The sequence below is a fragment of the Manduca sexta genome, chromosome 14 (assembly GCF_014839805.1).
Source record: "Manduca sexta isolate Smith_Timp_Sample1 chromosome 14, JHU_Msex_v1.0, whole genome shotgun sequence".
Taxonomy (NCBI): domain Eukaryota; kingdom Metazoa; phylum Arthropoda; class Insecta; order Lepidoptera; family Sphingidae; genus Manduca; species Manduca sexta.
In genome coordinates, this window is record NC_051128.1 from 7,908,393 (window position 1) to 7,923,528 (window position 15,136).

Here is a 15,136-nt window from a genome sequence, read left to right on the forward strand (position 1 = left end):
TCAACACTTAAAATTAATCTATGTGAATTTTTTTATGCCGAAATATATACTACATTTCATGAACGCTAAGAATTTGTAGCTATTTTGCTGTCGAAGTTTTTAATTGCAAATAGAACGGTTGAAAAATGAAAGAGCTCAAAACAATTATTTGATTTCATTCCTTCTTCTTATTTTCTGTGTTATTTAGACAGGTTATTAGATTATATAATAAATAAGGTGTTAACTTAGCCTCATGGTCACTTGTGGGAGGGACACTTTGTAGGTGCTATTACAAGAAATCAATATGTCTGACGATAATTGCTAAGTAAACTAAAAAATATTTTAAACAACCTTTTGCTTACGAACTAGATCGTGTGAAAGAGTTTCTTCCGAATTAAAAGCTACCTCTATTCTTCCCAGGGTCTCAATTTATCTACATACAGTATTACATAGAAATCCATTAGGTAGTTTTTAAGTTTATCGCATTCAGACAGATACAGTGGGAGACTTTATTTTAAAATATGTAAGGATACCATAAAACCGACTCCACGAACAAGAGTGCATCCAGGATTAATTATAATCAATAGCTGATACTTTATGGCTTTACATACATGCAACGTGGGCACATAAACCCGGCCAAAACTCCTAAGACATTCTCTACAAACGCTAGGCTCGCATATGAAAGCCATGTACTCATTTAGAATAATTGAAATGACTGTATAGATGTATAAGCTGTTTGCATTGAAACCATTTTGAGTTAAAAACCCATGTGAATATTTATAGTAGTAGGTACACACATTAACAGATATGTCACCTCATCAAATATATAATCAGCGTTTACGATAGACGCGTACACTGACAAATAAATGTGGGACCAGAAAGAGGATTTATTAGGTTTACAGCAATCTGGCCGTAAGAGAAACAACAGTAAAGTTGTCTGTTGTGATCATTGGTACCGCTGTGGTTGACCAGATATATTAATGGAGATAATAATGAGCTACAAGAGGATGATTTCAGCCTCAAGAAAAGCTGCAGACATAACTATAGGAGTAACAATTTCGTATAGAATTATATGATTGGCAGAAGCAAGGATGTCAAGGTATTACACGACACATCGGATAAGGAACGAATAACACTCAGTTGTTTAGTGACGTAAAATTACTATTCAGTTTAATGTGGGATGTTCGTGGACATATTATATCACCTGTTATCAGAAAAACTTGATGCAATATGTTTCGTAAAGTAATGTTTGGCCTAATTTCCATCTTCACATATTTCTAATAGATCCAGATGTTAGTAAAAGAAGCGTAAGTAAATGTATGTGTGAAACATTCTTCGCGATCGACTCGAAATACTCAGACAAATACATAGTTTATATGCAAATTGAAGTTTTATCTTGATAGTTTCGGGCACTCCAACGTGAGCGGTTAATAAATGCACATAATACATGTGAGGAGATAGGTGTGTTCGTGGCGCTTTTGAATTTAAAAGTATTGAAATCACTGAGTTTGTATATTTTGTGTTTGTACATTTTCGGCGCACATCGTGATTCCTATATTATTTAAAGTAGTTGCGGAAGTCAAATCTTCTGGTTTTGAATTGGCAAAAACCAAAGACCAGTTTCTAATATTTTATACGCGTTATAATATATGTTACTAATGAGTTACCGTACAGGATATAGTATAAAGTAGGAAGTATTATCTGTTATTTTTAACCTCACAATCGATGGGAAAAGTATAACTAAGATTTATCAATAGTTCGTGACGTTGTCGACCTTGACTGTTAATGTCTCGTAGATACATTCTCTTGATCAAATCCCAGAACGTCTCGTGGAACGAAAGAACAAAATGAAAACAGAAACCAACATATTATATGATAATTGAGAATAAAATGCGAACGTTATGTGATTGCTGTATAAATGATCTAATCGAAATATTTCTAAAATCTTTGTACTTTGAACGAGTTTTGATTTCAATGTATGTCAGAATCAGTTTAAATTTTCGCACAATTAGTTAAGTAGGTATGTAAAAGTTTTTGAAACAGGTGTCTGGATATGATACTCGCAAGATTACCTTGACATTCTTATCTGTCCATTATAACAGTTTGGTAAAACCTATCAAAATTACCATGACGGTCTTGAATTTTAATTTCGCTCTTGCGACCCAGGCAAGATTTTCTCGATTACGAAGCATTTTGCACCTGGGCTGGCACTACAAGCCAACTTTCCCAATATTCACGTAAGTAACATGATTTTTTTGTGAAAGTGTCATTTAATTGAAGGATCAGTATTGAATATTTACAAATTCGATTTCACTTATTAATTTCGAGCCGCTTCGTCGACTGCTTCCAAGAGTCGCGTCAGCGTCGCGTCGTGTCGTCGAAGTCGAAACGTTTAGAAAGGACAAAGGTAAGTAATGGTTTCTCTGCACTGCACTGGTCAAATACAATAGGTATAGTACTGTTTAGAAAGCGCTCAGCGCAGTGAGAACATAGATCTCACCTGCTCCGCACGAGTTCTTCCAAAAGTCGCAAAACTTGCTGCACGCACACATCTCGTTCGAACGTCACTCCGCACTAGTGCCAATGTATTTTTAAACTTCACTTATACAGTTTCGCAATCCTTCAACCCGTGCGCATTCACACGATTGAGTTAACGTCTGGTGGCGAGGAAAACTTCAAACATGTTGTGGTAAACAGTGGCGATGTAAGCACGCGGCAGACTGATATAACGGCTCGAAGCGCCAGAGCACTAAAGAGCTGGTGTACCGTTGTCGGGTAGAAAGCGAGTGCGGCCAGTGTGGACAATCCGCGAGCGGCTCGTCGCGGCTCGGCGGGGAGCGCTCGTCATGAAGCCGGCCGCGCGGCAAGGGTCGCTCGCACTCGCGCGTGCTCACGCTGTCGAGTGTCGGTATACGCGATCAGACGCGGGCCTGACGGGCGGTAGTGTGGGCGGCGCGACGCGACGTGCTTCCGACGCGGACGCCCTCGTGCGACTGCCGCCCGAAACGACGCCAACTCTGTACGCTACGTACTACACTGTACACATACGATGGCGGATATAATAAAATCGAGGAAATGCACAGATTTCGCGACCCCACGCCGTCATTATTAACGTAGATTAATGGAAATGTAAATGACAAATTGTAAGAGGGATAGTAGACTTATAAACTGAGGAGTAAAGTCGAAGAGCTTTCGTGTGAAGCTTGCTCAAATTGTTAAAACATTGTTACTGTCAATGGTGTTTTGAATTGTATTAATTAAACAATGAACACAAAATTCAAGTACTCAAATCAAAAATTATACACCTAACGTAAAGAGGTAAGTTTTTATGAGCCTTCTTCAATTCATCATTGCGTTTTCCATTGATATTGTGAGTATCAAAACAACCTCGAACAGGACGTAGTAACATACGCCCTAAATGCAAATGAATATAAATTGTATTCAACGAATATTCTCATACAAAAGAGTTCAACGCTCTAAGAATATTCACATTTCTACGAGTACGGGGACCCGGGAAAGTAATAATAAAACAAAGACAATAAAAAACTATGTAAAAATATTTTTAAATCAGTGTTACATATTTTAAATAAGTCGTGACCAGTCTTGAAATGATTCGAAACGGAAGCCGGATCATCCCCGTGTAAGCGCATAATTGAATTAGCTTCAATCGGATTTGTTTGTACATAGGTAAAAAGTCACAGTTAAAATGATATTACGTCTACGAAGATGACCTTCTTATCTGTTTATATTAATAACAGAAATACATTTATTAAATACGCTGTCGTTAAACACATAGTGAAAGATAACGATATCGTAAGGTGGATAAAAATTATAATTATTAGAGGACGCGCATCTCATGTGCGTGGATTGATAGTAATTTGTTAATGTTACACAGTGTAAAGAAACTGTGAATTGTTGAAAAATGTGTTAAGGAAATAAAGAAATAAAATTATCATGTGTAAATCAATTAATAAACATTGCTGATAAATTATTAATTTAAAAAATAACCAACTTAAATATATTAATTTATAAAACATTAGCTGACTCGACAGATGGTGTACTGTCTTAACTATGAATATTGAATTATAAACCGATCTATCTGTGTTAAACGATATTTGCAGCGCGCACTGTCAATCGCTGACAGCTATTTCAAACTACTGACAGTTATGTAAAATTAATATTGTCGTTAAGTTTTCTAAAATTTTCTTATGTTCCACTCGACTTCCTTAATTTTCTGTCCACAATAAAAAAAGAATTAGCGAAATTGCTATAGAGCAAAACGGATGGCCGTTTACGCGTGATGCGATGACCAAGGGAAATAGAGATTCATTTTTAAATATAATATAGATATAAACATTTTCATTATTCCAATTAAGTCATTTTTACTAACGTCTTTAAATGGACATTGTAACGTCCGGACTACGATAAAATTAGAGTATATACATATTTATTAAAAACAGGGTTTAGTTCATAATATAACCGACTAATGACGTCAAGACAACGTGTTAATAGGTGGGTTTTTATGTTCTTAATTTGTTTATAACCGATAAGGAAATTAATTATAATGTTGATACGAACGAAGAGTATATATAGTATGGGTATTATACAATATATTAACAATATCGATTATATTTTAATTAACTTTAATGGCTTCTAAACGAATAGGAACCACATTGGTTAACAATGGACGATATCATTGTTTTTCATCACATAAAAGGTTTTTCCGTTACTGGGCCCGAGATACGGCATACTCACTTGCGATGGCTTCCACATGTCTGCTCAGGTAATGGGAATTATGAGATGTCGCTACCTTTAATAACTGTTATTACTTTTATTATTATGCGTTGTTGCTTCTTTTCTTTGATATATATAAATAAATAAATATTGTTATTATGTTGCCAAAGAAAATATATATATAATATAAATGATGTTTACCATGGAATGCTTGGAGCTAGATAACGTGTGCAGTGGTAATTATTATTCAGATGGCATGCGGGTTTCTTCACGATCTCTCCTTCATAATAATAACAGATAATATGGTTCAGCTACTGTACATAATTCAGTCTACACAACTGATGCGGGTATAATAGCCAGACTTGTCCTCAACCTGATTGATTAACAGTACAATATCAGATATGAACTATAAATTATTGGGATAAAAATTAATCACAACCATTACGAATCTCTGATGATTTTGATTTATGAATAATAAAAATTTGCATAACTAAAAATTTTATATTTATTGAATGTATTTTCGTCATTATTCATTAATTCCAGCGTCTATGAGGTAATGCGATATAAATAACTCGTCGGACATGCAAAATACTCTTTGTGCGTACGCGGAGATCGTATAACATAACGACATAATAAACGAAGGTCGCACAGCCTCTTATAGAAATCGGGAAGTGTTCGCCACTGACGTAGCGCCGATAGATAGGTGTATGTAGCAAAATAAAAATAAATTTATTTCCCTATCGAGTTATAAAATAGCAATTAACAAGAGTAACAAAGTTTACAACGTGTTCGCGAGCTGATCCGGTAATCTGGATGATAAGATCACAGTTTGTAATCGTCCATCTTTATTCAATATAGAGAAAGCGGCGAGATGGCGCTAGCTCGGAGTGTGATCTGAGAAAATTTAATACTCAACCACATGCTCAACAGATAGCCTTTCGATATAAAGTTCATTATCGTCATAAATTTACGTTTGCTTTTAGAGAATGGCAGCTAGTAACAGTTGAATACTAGATAATAGACAGTCGTCTATTATATCACAATAACTTCTGAATTACACCAATAATAGTGTCGAATAACTAACAATAGTTATTCAAATTTTAAATGACATATTTCTGTTTTGTTATTGTATTACCAATTAAATAAAATGCAAACTTATATATCGTTAAAAATTAGTCAAAATACAATGCTAATAGTCGTTTTACATCTATAATTATAATAAATCTGTAGAGAGGTCAATTCTGAACATGAAATATATTTCCAAAATAACTATCAGGGGTGATTAGGGATCGATACTGATGCCAAAAATGCAATTAGTAAAATTTTTGTCTGTCTGTCTGTATAACCGTTATAGAAACAAAAACTACTCGACGGATTTTAACGAAACTTGGTACAATTATTTGTCATACTCCTGTGCTGGTTATAGTATACTTTTCATCACGCTACAATTAATAGGAGCAGAGCAGTGAAGGAAAATGTTGGGAAAACGGGAGAAGTTACTCCATTTTTAAGCTTCCGTCGCGTGTGCAACCTTAATGGTTAAAGCTACACAGAAATCATGTATGACGGACATGTTCTCCTTAAAATTATGTAAAAAATATCCCACGATAGCATATGTCTATCTTTTATGGTTGACTCAAAATAACACGTGTAACTCCCGATAGCTTAGCAGTTCGAAGCTTTCTCATTATATTTGTCTACTCTTACGTTTATAACACTCTCAGTCATCCCTAATTAAAAAAGTTAACATTATTAAATATTCCATAAAGAAGAATCATAGAAATCGGTATAGAAACACCAAAGTTATACATGAAATACGCTAATAATAAGCCATCACGCGTGAATACTGAATCATGCTATAATGATTATTTTTGTATAATATATATAAGGTCGCGAACGCACAGGCAGGCGGCTTGCTTGGCACCTAGAGGCTAGCGAATCACCTAGCGAGTAGCTTCGTAAAACGAACATTCTCGAAAGTTCGCGACCGGCTCCATTTTGAAGTCCGAAATCCACGCGGGCGAAGCTGCGAGCGGAAGCTAGTTTACAAATAAATTGAGTTTATATTAAAACCATATCTAAAACCCATGAGTAAATCAATTATTTACACTTGTTGTAAACAATACTTACATAAACGATAATATACGAGCGTTCATTATCCAATCAGTGACGTATTGAAACATGCAGTCATCATGACGTAATGGGTACTATGAACAATAATTTTGTAAATAATGTGTATATGTAAGTAATGACCTATAATCCGAGTCGTTTGCAACAGTACCTTGACAATACTTAGATCGGCTTCGTTTCGTAATCACTAATTAATAAGCACTGAGTGTCGTAACATAGTGGTAATATTATATATTAGTTTATGCCCGCATGTGCCTCTCGGAGAAAAAGTTTATCCAGGTTGAAAAGTAGCCTACATTACTCAGGTGTATCTTTATATGAAGTGAAATAATTTTCAAAATCGATTCAGTAGTTCGAAAGATTAGATTCTATAAATCTACAAACATGCAAACTCACAAACATTTCCGCCTTATTCGTGTAGATTAAATTGCATTGAAATAAATTAGAGTGGCTGCGGTAGCGTAGTTGCATTACGGTACCATTGCACTGCTGAGGTCGTGGGCTCGATCCCCGGGTCCGGCGGTGTTTTTCTGCTTTAGTATCTCTCCACTCTGGAATTTGTGCTCGATATGGTGATTGGCTTGCCCGTATCAGATCATGTGACGCAATACACACGATGGCAAGTACATGCACCACTTACGCCTACCCCTTCAGAGATAAACAGTGTGAGTGTGTTTGAAACAAAGTTATGCTATTATAGCCAGTGTAACTACTGGACATAATGAAATTTAACATCTCATTTCTCTGGATGGCGAACGTAATGAAATATCAAAAAATAATTTGTAATTCAAGGTGTTGGATGGTGTTTCTACTGTTTTTGGTGGTTGTATCGCTTGCCATTAAGCGAACGGCAAGCTCGACTCGTCATACAAAGCAATAAAAAAATCCTAACAGGTAAAAAATATAACGTTGTACAACAGTCTATCATTTGCACAATGGTAAAAAAAATTATATGTTATATCCGGTCCATAGGTTTAATAAAATTCACTACTTTTTATATGGCTATTATTATAATAATCATTATGAACCGCTAATGATTATAATTTTTACCCACGATACTGTTACGCAATAATAGTTATAACTTATGATCTACTTACAAGTTACAAAGAAGAAAACGTCGAGTTATTTAGTAAACGCGGAATCCGACAATACTACTTTAATTATAAAAATCAAAGACCTTGAATATAAGTCAAAGCGTGTAATTAGTTTATTGTTATATATATAACATTATACATGCCGTGGAAATTCTAATTAAATACGCAAAGTTGCATGCGCTGGGGAAGTGCAAACTTCCAATATTTGTGTTTATTTATTAAAGCTGACTTATGTTATATGAGTTACATAAACACATTATTCTGACTGTCACATTTGTGGATTCTTTATCGCGTCTATATTTACAGAAATAGTAATATGTTTTCTCTTTAATATAAATTTATTTTTCTTGCGTTTCCGCCTAAAAACCTTTCCCTGAATAAATTGTATATTTCGTATTTTTCACGATAAATAATAATATTGTTAATCCCTCTCAGTAGTAGAGGAGGCCCTTACTCAGCAGTGGGCAAGTATATAATACAGGGCTGATATTAATATTATTATTTATTATAATCCACGACATGGTCCATGGTCGATCTGGTGAAGCGGTGAACTGGCACGCAGCATGACGTGCGTCTTATAATTTAAATACACCAAAAAACTACCATTACTACGTGAACGACCTGTCCCTCTTGTTATTCAGTTGAATAAAAAATTCAATAATAAACATATTTGATTCATTGGACGATCAAAAAACACTCAAGCCGAATCCTATAAAGTAGCTAATTGCGTTGTTTATTAGCTCTAGGTATATATTTATAATGCCTAATCTTACCTGGCCGATATTCATAGGAACGATGTGTCGCGATCTCATTCCTGTCATTGTCTGGATCACGATGATAGCCCGACATCGACATTGTGTTAGACATGTCACTTACCTGTAACAATGAAAATTTATAAAAATATAAAATGAGTAGTCGACAATAGAGTGGAAATTAGTATGACTGAGAAGTGGGTGTTTTAGAAATTAAAGACGAGACAACGAAACATGACTAACTTGGCTATAATACATATGTTTCTTTTTGAAGAATATTAATTGGCATTCACATGAAATTTACTTAAAAGATTGAAAACATATTAAATAAAGAAACCATATTTCCTGTATGTGTGTAATTATTTCATTCAATATGTATGTACTTATATAAATGACAAAAAAGACATCATTGCCTCGTGATGATATTATAATTAAAAATACACACAGCAAAACAAAAAATACCCGATTGAAATAGACACCTATAATATTGGTTCGGACAAACACCACAGTAATATTATATTTGTGGCGACACACACAAAACCGCAGGACGCAAATAAAGATATCAATATTACACTTAAGACTTTCGATAATCTATATTTTGGGATCGTATACTTTACACTTCATAGCTAGTATTATCTTGTTAATGGAGGTATGCATAGTTAATTTATTATTTAACTGAGCTTCGAGCGTAAACAACTTCGGATGTGATTGTAGTGTTTAAAAGGTAAATAATTATGTAATTGCAATTGTTATTGTATTAATTCCTCATTGGACTATCATGTGTATTCTCAGTCATCAATAGTCAACAGATAAATAATGATATAATGCCGCTTACGTAATACATTTTGTTCTCTATTAGGAATGTTAGCGTAAACAAGCTTAAATTGGCATATTGAATGATTTATCATTTAAAAATAAAGGTTTAAGATGTTTCTAGTAACTTCGTAGATCCGTTATTGTTTTTATGACTGTAATACATTGATGATTTTATTTTGAGTGATTGGCGAGAGGGAAATACAATGACTGCACGCTAGCATTTCTGAATAATCCATTAAAAGTTACATAACAATATTTTATTAAAATTATTACTTCTTTGGGAGTATTTTTATATGTAGCCTCTATAACGTACTGTTATTACGTAAAATGCTTCAGAAACTTCACCGTAGCTTTTCTGGATATTCCTTAAAAATTAAATAACAAATTCCTTCTTTGGGGTATCTTTTTATAGCCTCCATGATGTACTACATAAAAACTTTACAATCAACATGCTGCATTTTACAATTCTTATCGGGATAAGAAAGGAATCTAGGAAAAGAGCTACGCTGATACTCTTCCGCTTATAGCAATAAGTATAGATTAAGCGTTTTGTCTCACAAAAAACTGTTGTGTTGCGGAAGTCTTGCGTTGAAACGGCCAGTATAGATACCAAAGTCTAATGAATAATATATATCCGCTCAACACTCAAATAAGAATAATATTGGTGTTTTTGGGTACTGTTCATGATTTCCCATCAGCTATTATATTTAATGGTTTCTTTGACTTGGTTGGTTACTCACGTTCCCCTATAAAAACGGGAAAATCTTAGGTACTTTTTAGTGCGTTACTCATAGAACCATATTTCATTAATCTTATTTGAATTACATATTATATTCCAGTCTACAATGCTGAACTAATTTGATTGGACATTTTCACATTTTTATTCAAAAAAGGATAGGCAGAGTTGCAAGTAATTTGATATACAAATTGACCACATACAATAAAATGTTTAATGCCGAAATATTGCACAGTGGAACTTTTAAATCAGCAAAGGTCTATCACAAGAGCGTACAAAACTATTTTATGCAACGATGCAACAGTGTAATTTATATAAACCATCAGAAACGCCTATCCTTCTTAATGCAAATACCATTAGTATTTATATATCAATGTAATATTTAATACATCTTATGACGCATATTCGTCTCTACCAGCATGCTTTATCGTAGCACCAGTACTCGCCTCCTGAACTAATCTATGGAGGTCGACCTTGGAACTCCTTGACCTTTGTCGTTGCATAATTATTCAAGGTTTGCGCCGCTCATTACAAAACCAATAAGATTCTGCTAAGATCATTTAGAATTATTCATAAGTGCCAACAACAATACAAACCGAATATTACAATCGGCATTGTGATGAATTTTACGTAGGAGGTTACACAACATTTTATTTACGTCATAAAATAGTTTAAAACCTAACATCGGCCGGCATGGTAAATGAGAATGTTTATTTATAAAATCTATAAGAAAGATGCGTTCCACTGCCCGGTGAACCTTGACTCACTCCCTGAATAGATAAATAAATTTATGATTCACACCGTGGAAGCGCAACTTGATGGTTTGTTTATTTCATAAAAAACATATTATGATTAATGCATCGAATCATATCTTCACGGAGTCCCACGGAAAGGAGTAGGTAGCGACGGAAATCGAGACGTATAAACGAAGCAGGAGATTGAATATATTATACTTATTTGTATTATGTTTAATTATGATTAGAGTTCTACATATATGTACAGTCGCATGTGGCATTTGGGCATATTTAACGGATTTTTGTCGATGAGGTTTTGTCGGTGTTGCCAATGAATTATCAGGTTTAAGTATTTATTACCCAGAACTGTTATTTATCAAATTGGGGGACCTACAACGGCAGTCAAATATGTCTTCTTATCGTGATTTTAATTTCGTATATTATTAGCTATATTAGCCTAACCTGTTCTTTTATAAATTTTAGTTTTAATGAACCTAAGATGGCTTTCTTTGACGTATAGGCTAATCTTGCAGTATCTCATTTATTACGTTAATAACATGTCCAGTACATTATGTTATGTGGCGTACTAAGACATATAGAAAAACTTTTTATTTGTAATAAAAGAGCTATTAGGTCATAAATGAACATACAACTAGATATATATATCCTGGTATCTTTAGTTTTGTTCAAGCTTTGTAGCCGCGCTTTACATCTCAATAATCGGCAAAGCTCGGATTATAAAAAAAGAAATGTAATACCTATACTTGTAGGCTACTACCTCGATTTGTACGAAAACAAAGTCCAAGTTTAATCATGGAATTCGTAATAACGTTAAAGGTGCCTTCTCAATTAGAACATTGGGTTTAAAGTGCTCATAACCACACTGATTATTTTGGATTTCCAAAAATATTCCTCAATCTATTAGTAATAATAATTAAGGTTGTTTATCGGACGCATATCCTGGGGAATCCCATGGACCCATATCAATCAAAACGCTGTGAACTTGGGAGTTGTGACTAAGTCTATCAGCCGCAAGGTTTGCCAGGAAAGAGGTTAATCACCTCCGTTCTCAGAATGACATTAACGATCACACGTGGGTGATTCCACAAACGACTGGTTGTCGAGGTTTCAGATGACTGATCATAAGATATCTACCTACACAGACGCGGGCTGTGGGTAAAAAGATGAGGAAAACAGCCTTACTATGTAATAATCAAAATTGGCGCAATACGCTTCATGTTTTTATACCACGGTAGTAATACTACATTAATTTGAAATTGAATGATATCCAAAAACTTAAATTCATTACAACCTAAACACATACACAGCTTGCTTAAAATAATAATGAAACGTTGTTTTTATTGTAGTATTACTAGCCATTCCCGCCAAAAAAGTCCTTGTACTTGTAGCGATCCATAACGCCACATTCTTTATGATGCCAGCACCCTCTACATATAAGAAAAAAAATCCTATGGGAGTAACCTTAGCGAGACAAAAGTAACTTATATGTTAATTCAGAATACGGTCTGAACATGTGCTAAATTTCATCCAAATCCGTTCAACAATTTCTGCGTTTACTTCAAACAATCATCCAAATATTTTCAGTAAGATAAGATAAGAAGTAAGATGGTGTTGAGTCAATTATGCAGGTTTCCCTATGGTATTTATAATCCAAATAAATCAAAACTAAAGGTCGGTATGCCTCGGCTTTTATTTAACTTTTACGTGCCAAACTAAGTATACAATATAATAGATGAGAAATAATCTTGCAGTTTTTTTTATTTTGTCGTTGTACTTTTTGAACTAAAGAGTTGCAACTCGGGTCTTACATGTTATTCATATTACCATTGAATCAAAATATGCTTACGATTTTACTGTTAAAACGAATATAAAACCTTATATGTCAACATTTTAAAGTTAAACAAGCATAGCAACAAAGACTGAATCAACATTTAAATGAAACTACAGTAATGAGGTCTAATATCTCACTTCATAGGAAATCACCGCACTCGGTCCGTCATTTTATGATAAAACTGGTCCATCCCTACAACGACAGTGCGCTGGTCAGTTTGAAATGGATTTTCTTTGTTTGAACAAACGTTTTTCAATTAAAGAGCTGCGCTGCATTGATAGTTGTTGACCCGGCAGGGTTCCGTAGGAACACAAAGGAATAAATTAAATTGCTTGCACAAGAAATTGTTTACAGATTTGATTTCATGACACTTTTAAGAGTTTTGATTTTTAAAATTTTTAAAGTATTTTTTTCGATAACTTAATTCAGTTTTGGAGGAAAACTACATACGAATATATTGTAAAATAATATACCTGTAGGTTATTTTTTTAATGTAAAATACACAACAGATGCAAAAAAAATATTTTGCTTTTTTGTCGATTTTACGTTGACGTAGCGAAGCGTAATAAAGAAAAACATCTGAATCAAGATCATCACAAAGAAAGTGATAAATTGCATGTTTTACAACTGCGGGCTCATGCAGATATATAATTAATTTAATAATTTTATAATTATTAAAAAAATCAAATGATATTGGCAGTTAATTTTATGTAGGTACATAGGATATAAGCGTCAATAAAATAATTCAAAGATATATAATTCTTACCACATTTGACTAAAATCAAACCTCGGTGCACTTTAAGTGCCAAACGCTGCACGGAGCATCATACAAAACCCAAATCCGAGACTTTTAGGTCATACAAATATTTACTCCGACGTAGAAATAGATCTTAAACCCGAACTTTTCGTTCTACATTCAGCCGCCGTCACATAAAAACAATTATAAACTTTTCTACGAATTTGCGGGGTTTCTTATTTTAAAGACAAATGAAAGTTCTCTTTTTATTTAGTTTTAGTATAACTGTGTTGGTGTGTTTTCTATAGCAAATAGCTAGAACCACATCATAGCTACAAGCGGTAAAACCAATCTGTATCCTATTACTTAACAACAAGATTGCCAGGAGACAGGGCTAATATAGTTTTCATGCGAGGGATGTACTGCACGGAACCCCACTCTCAAGCCTGATGAACTGACCTGAATACATTTACATGGTTACCTCGACCTATCTACACTATCTGATTGTATAGCGAACATCAATTGGGAGATGGGTATGGAATCAGGCGAATTCGATAAATGAAACAAAAACGACAATAGCTTTGGGTTTGAAAACAATTTTGAGCGTTGATAAAAATGATAAAAGCAGTGAATACACATTTTTTTAAATGCTATTAAAAGATCAATTCGATAATATGTTCTTCATACAAACCTAAAAATTATAGGAAACATTTAAAAGATATTATTGATTTAGTAATCAGAACTTCAATTGCACTTCTCACAAATATGTTTTATGTGAAGTAATTATACATAGTAATTGTTGTCTTAATAGAGTAATAAACATGTTATTCTAAGGTAGTGATTTTTTAATTAATTCTTGTAAATAAATACTTAGTATTTATACGGTCAAGTTAATTACTATTAACTTTGTATACATCTATTATAGCTTTATGGTGTTTTGTCTCGTTTCTACACGACGTTAAATGTCCTTAGACATAAAAACAAAACACTTTACAACTATGACAGAAGCACTTTATTTCTATTAACAAGTTATTGATACTCTAGTCATAATTAATTTTATAAAAAATATTGCTATGTTATAATAAAACGCATAGTGATTATATTCCGCCAAAGTTGTTATTTCTTATTTGCGGTTCATTCATATCCACATATATTCATAACTAGCAGTTGATCAGTGCTCCGCTCGCGTGAAAAATGTTTTTCCGGAATAAGTTCCGCTCTATATTTTCTCGGGATAAAATAGACCACTCAGGAGTAATAAGCTTCCTATTAGTGAAAAAATCAAAATGGGTTTAGTTCCTGAGATGAGTGGTAGTAGTTCCTGAGATTAGCACGGTGAAACAAACAAACTCTTTAACTATTATATATTAGTAAATATGTGGCAAAAAAATCAAAACCGAGTCACAAAAACAATTTAGATCTTTTTCTCACGATGTAGTTTTTTATTCTCTTGACACTACAGTCTGTGATTACCGAATGTAAGTAATAATTTGGGTAGTTAGTATTCATATCAAATAAGTTAACGTATTTAATATGATACTATTCGTGAAAAATAAGCGTTGCGATTTCCATA

The 15,136-nt window shown here is 33.8% G+C and overlaps 1 protein-coding gene across 4 annotated transcripts in view; it reads right to left on the bottom strand.

The window, feature by feature from the left end:
- Window positions 1–15,136, bottom strand: part of LOC115456075 (extensin) — a 71,473-nt gene that overhangs the window by 34,600 nt on the left and 21,737 nt on the right. The window contains exon 1 of one of the 4 annotated variants that reach the window (XM_037438633.1): window positions 8,711–8,825. The exons of 2 other annotated variants lie outside the window; for them this stretch is intronic. In XM_037438633.1, the coding sequence (XP_037294530.1) occupies window positions 8,711–8,804 (94 nt within the window). In that variant the 5' untranslated portion in view covers window positions 8,805–8,825. Of the gene's footprint in view, window positions 1–2,479; window positions 2,776–8,710; window positions 8,826–15,136 lie in introns of those variants that run through there. One more of the 4 variants, XM_030184943.2, reaches the window with a different exon arrangement.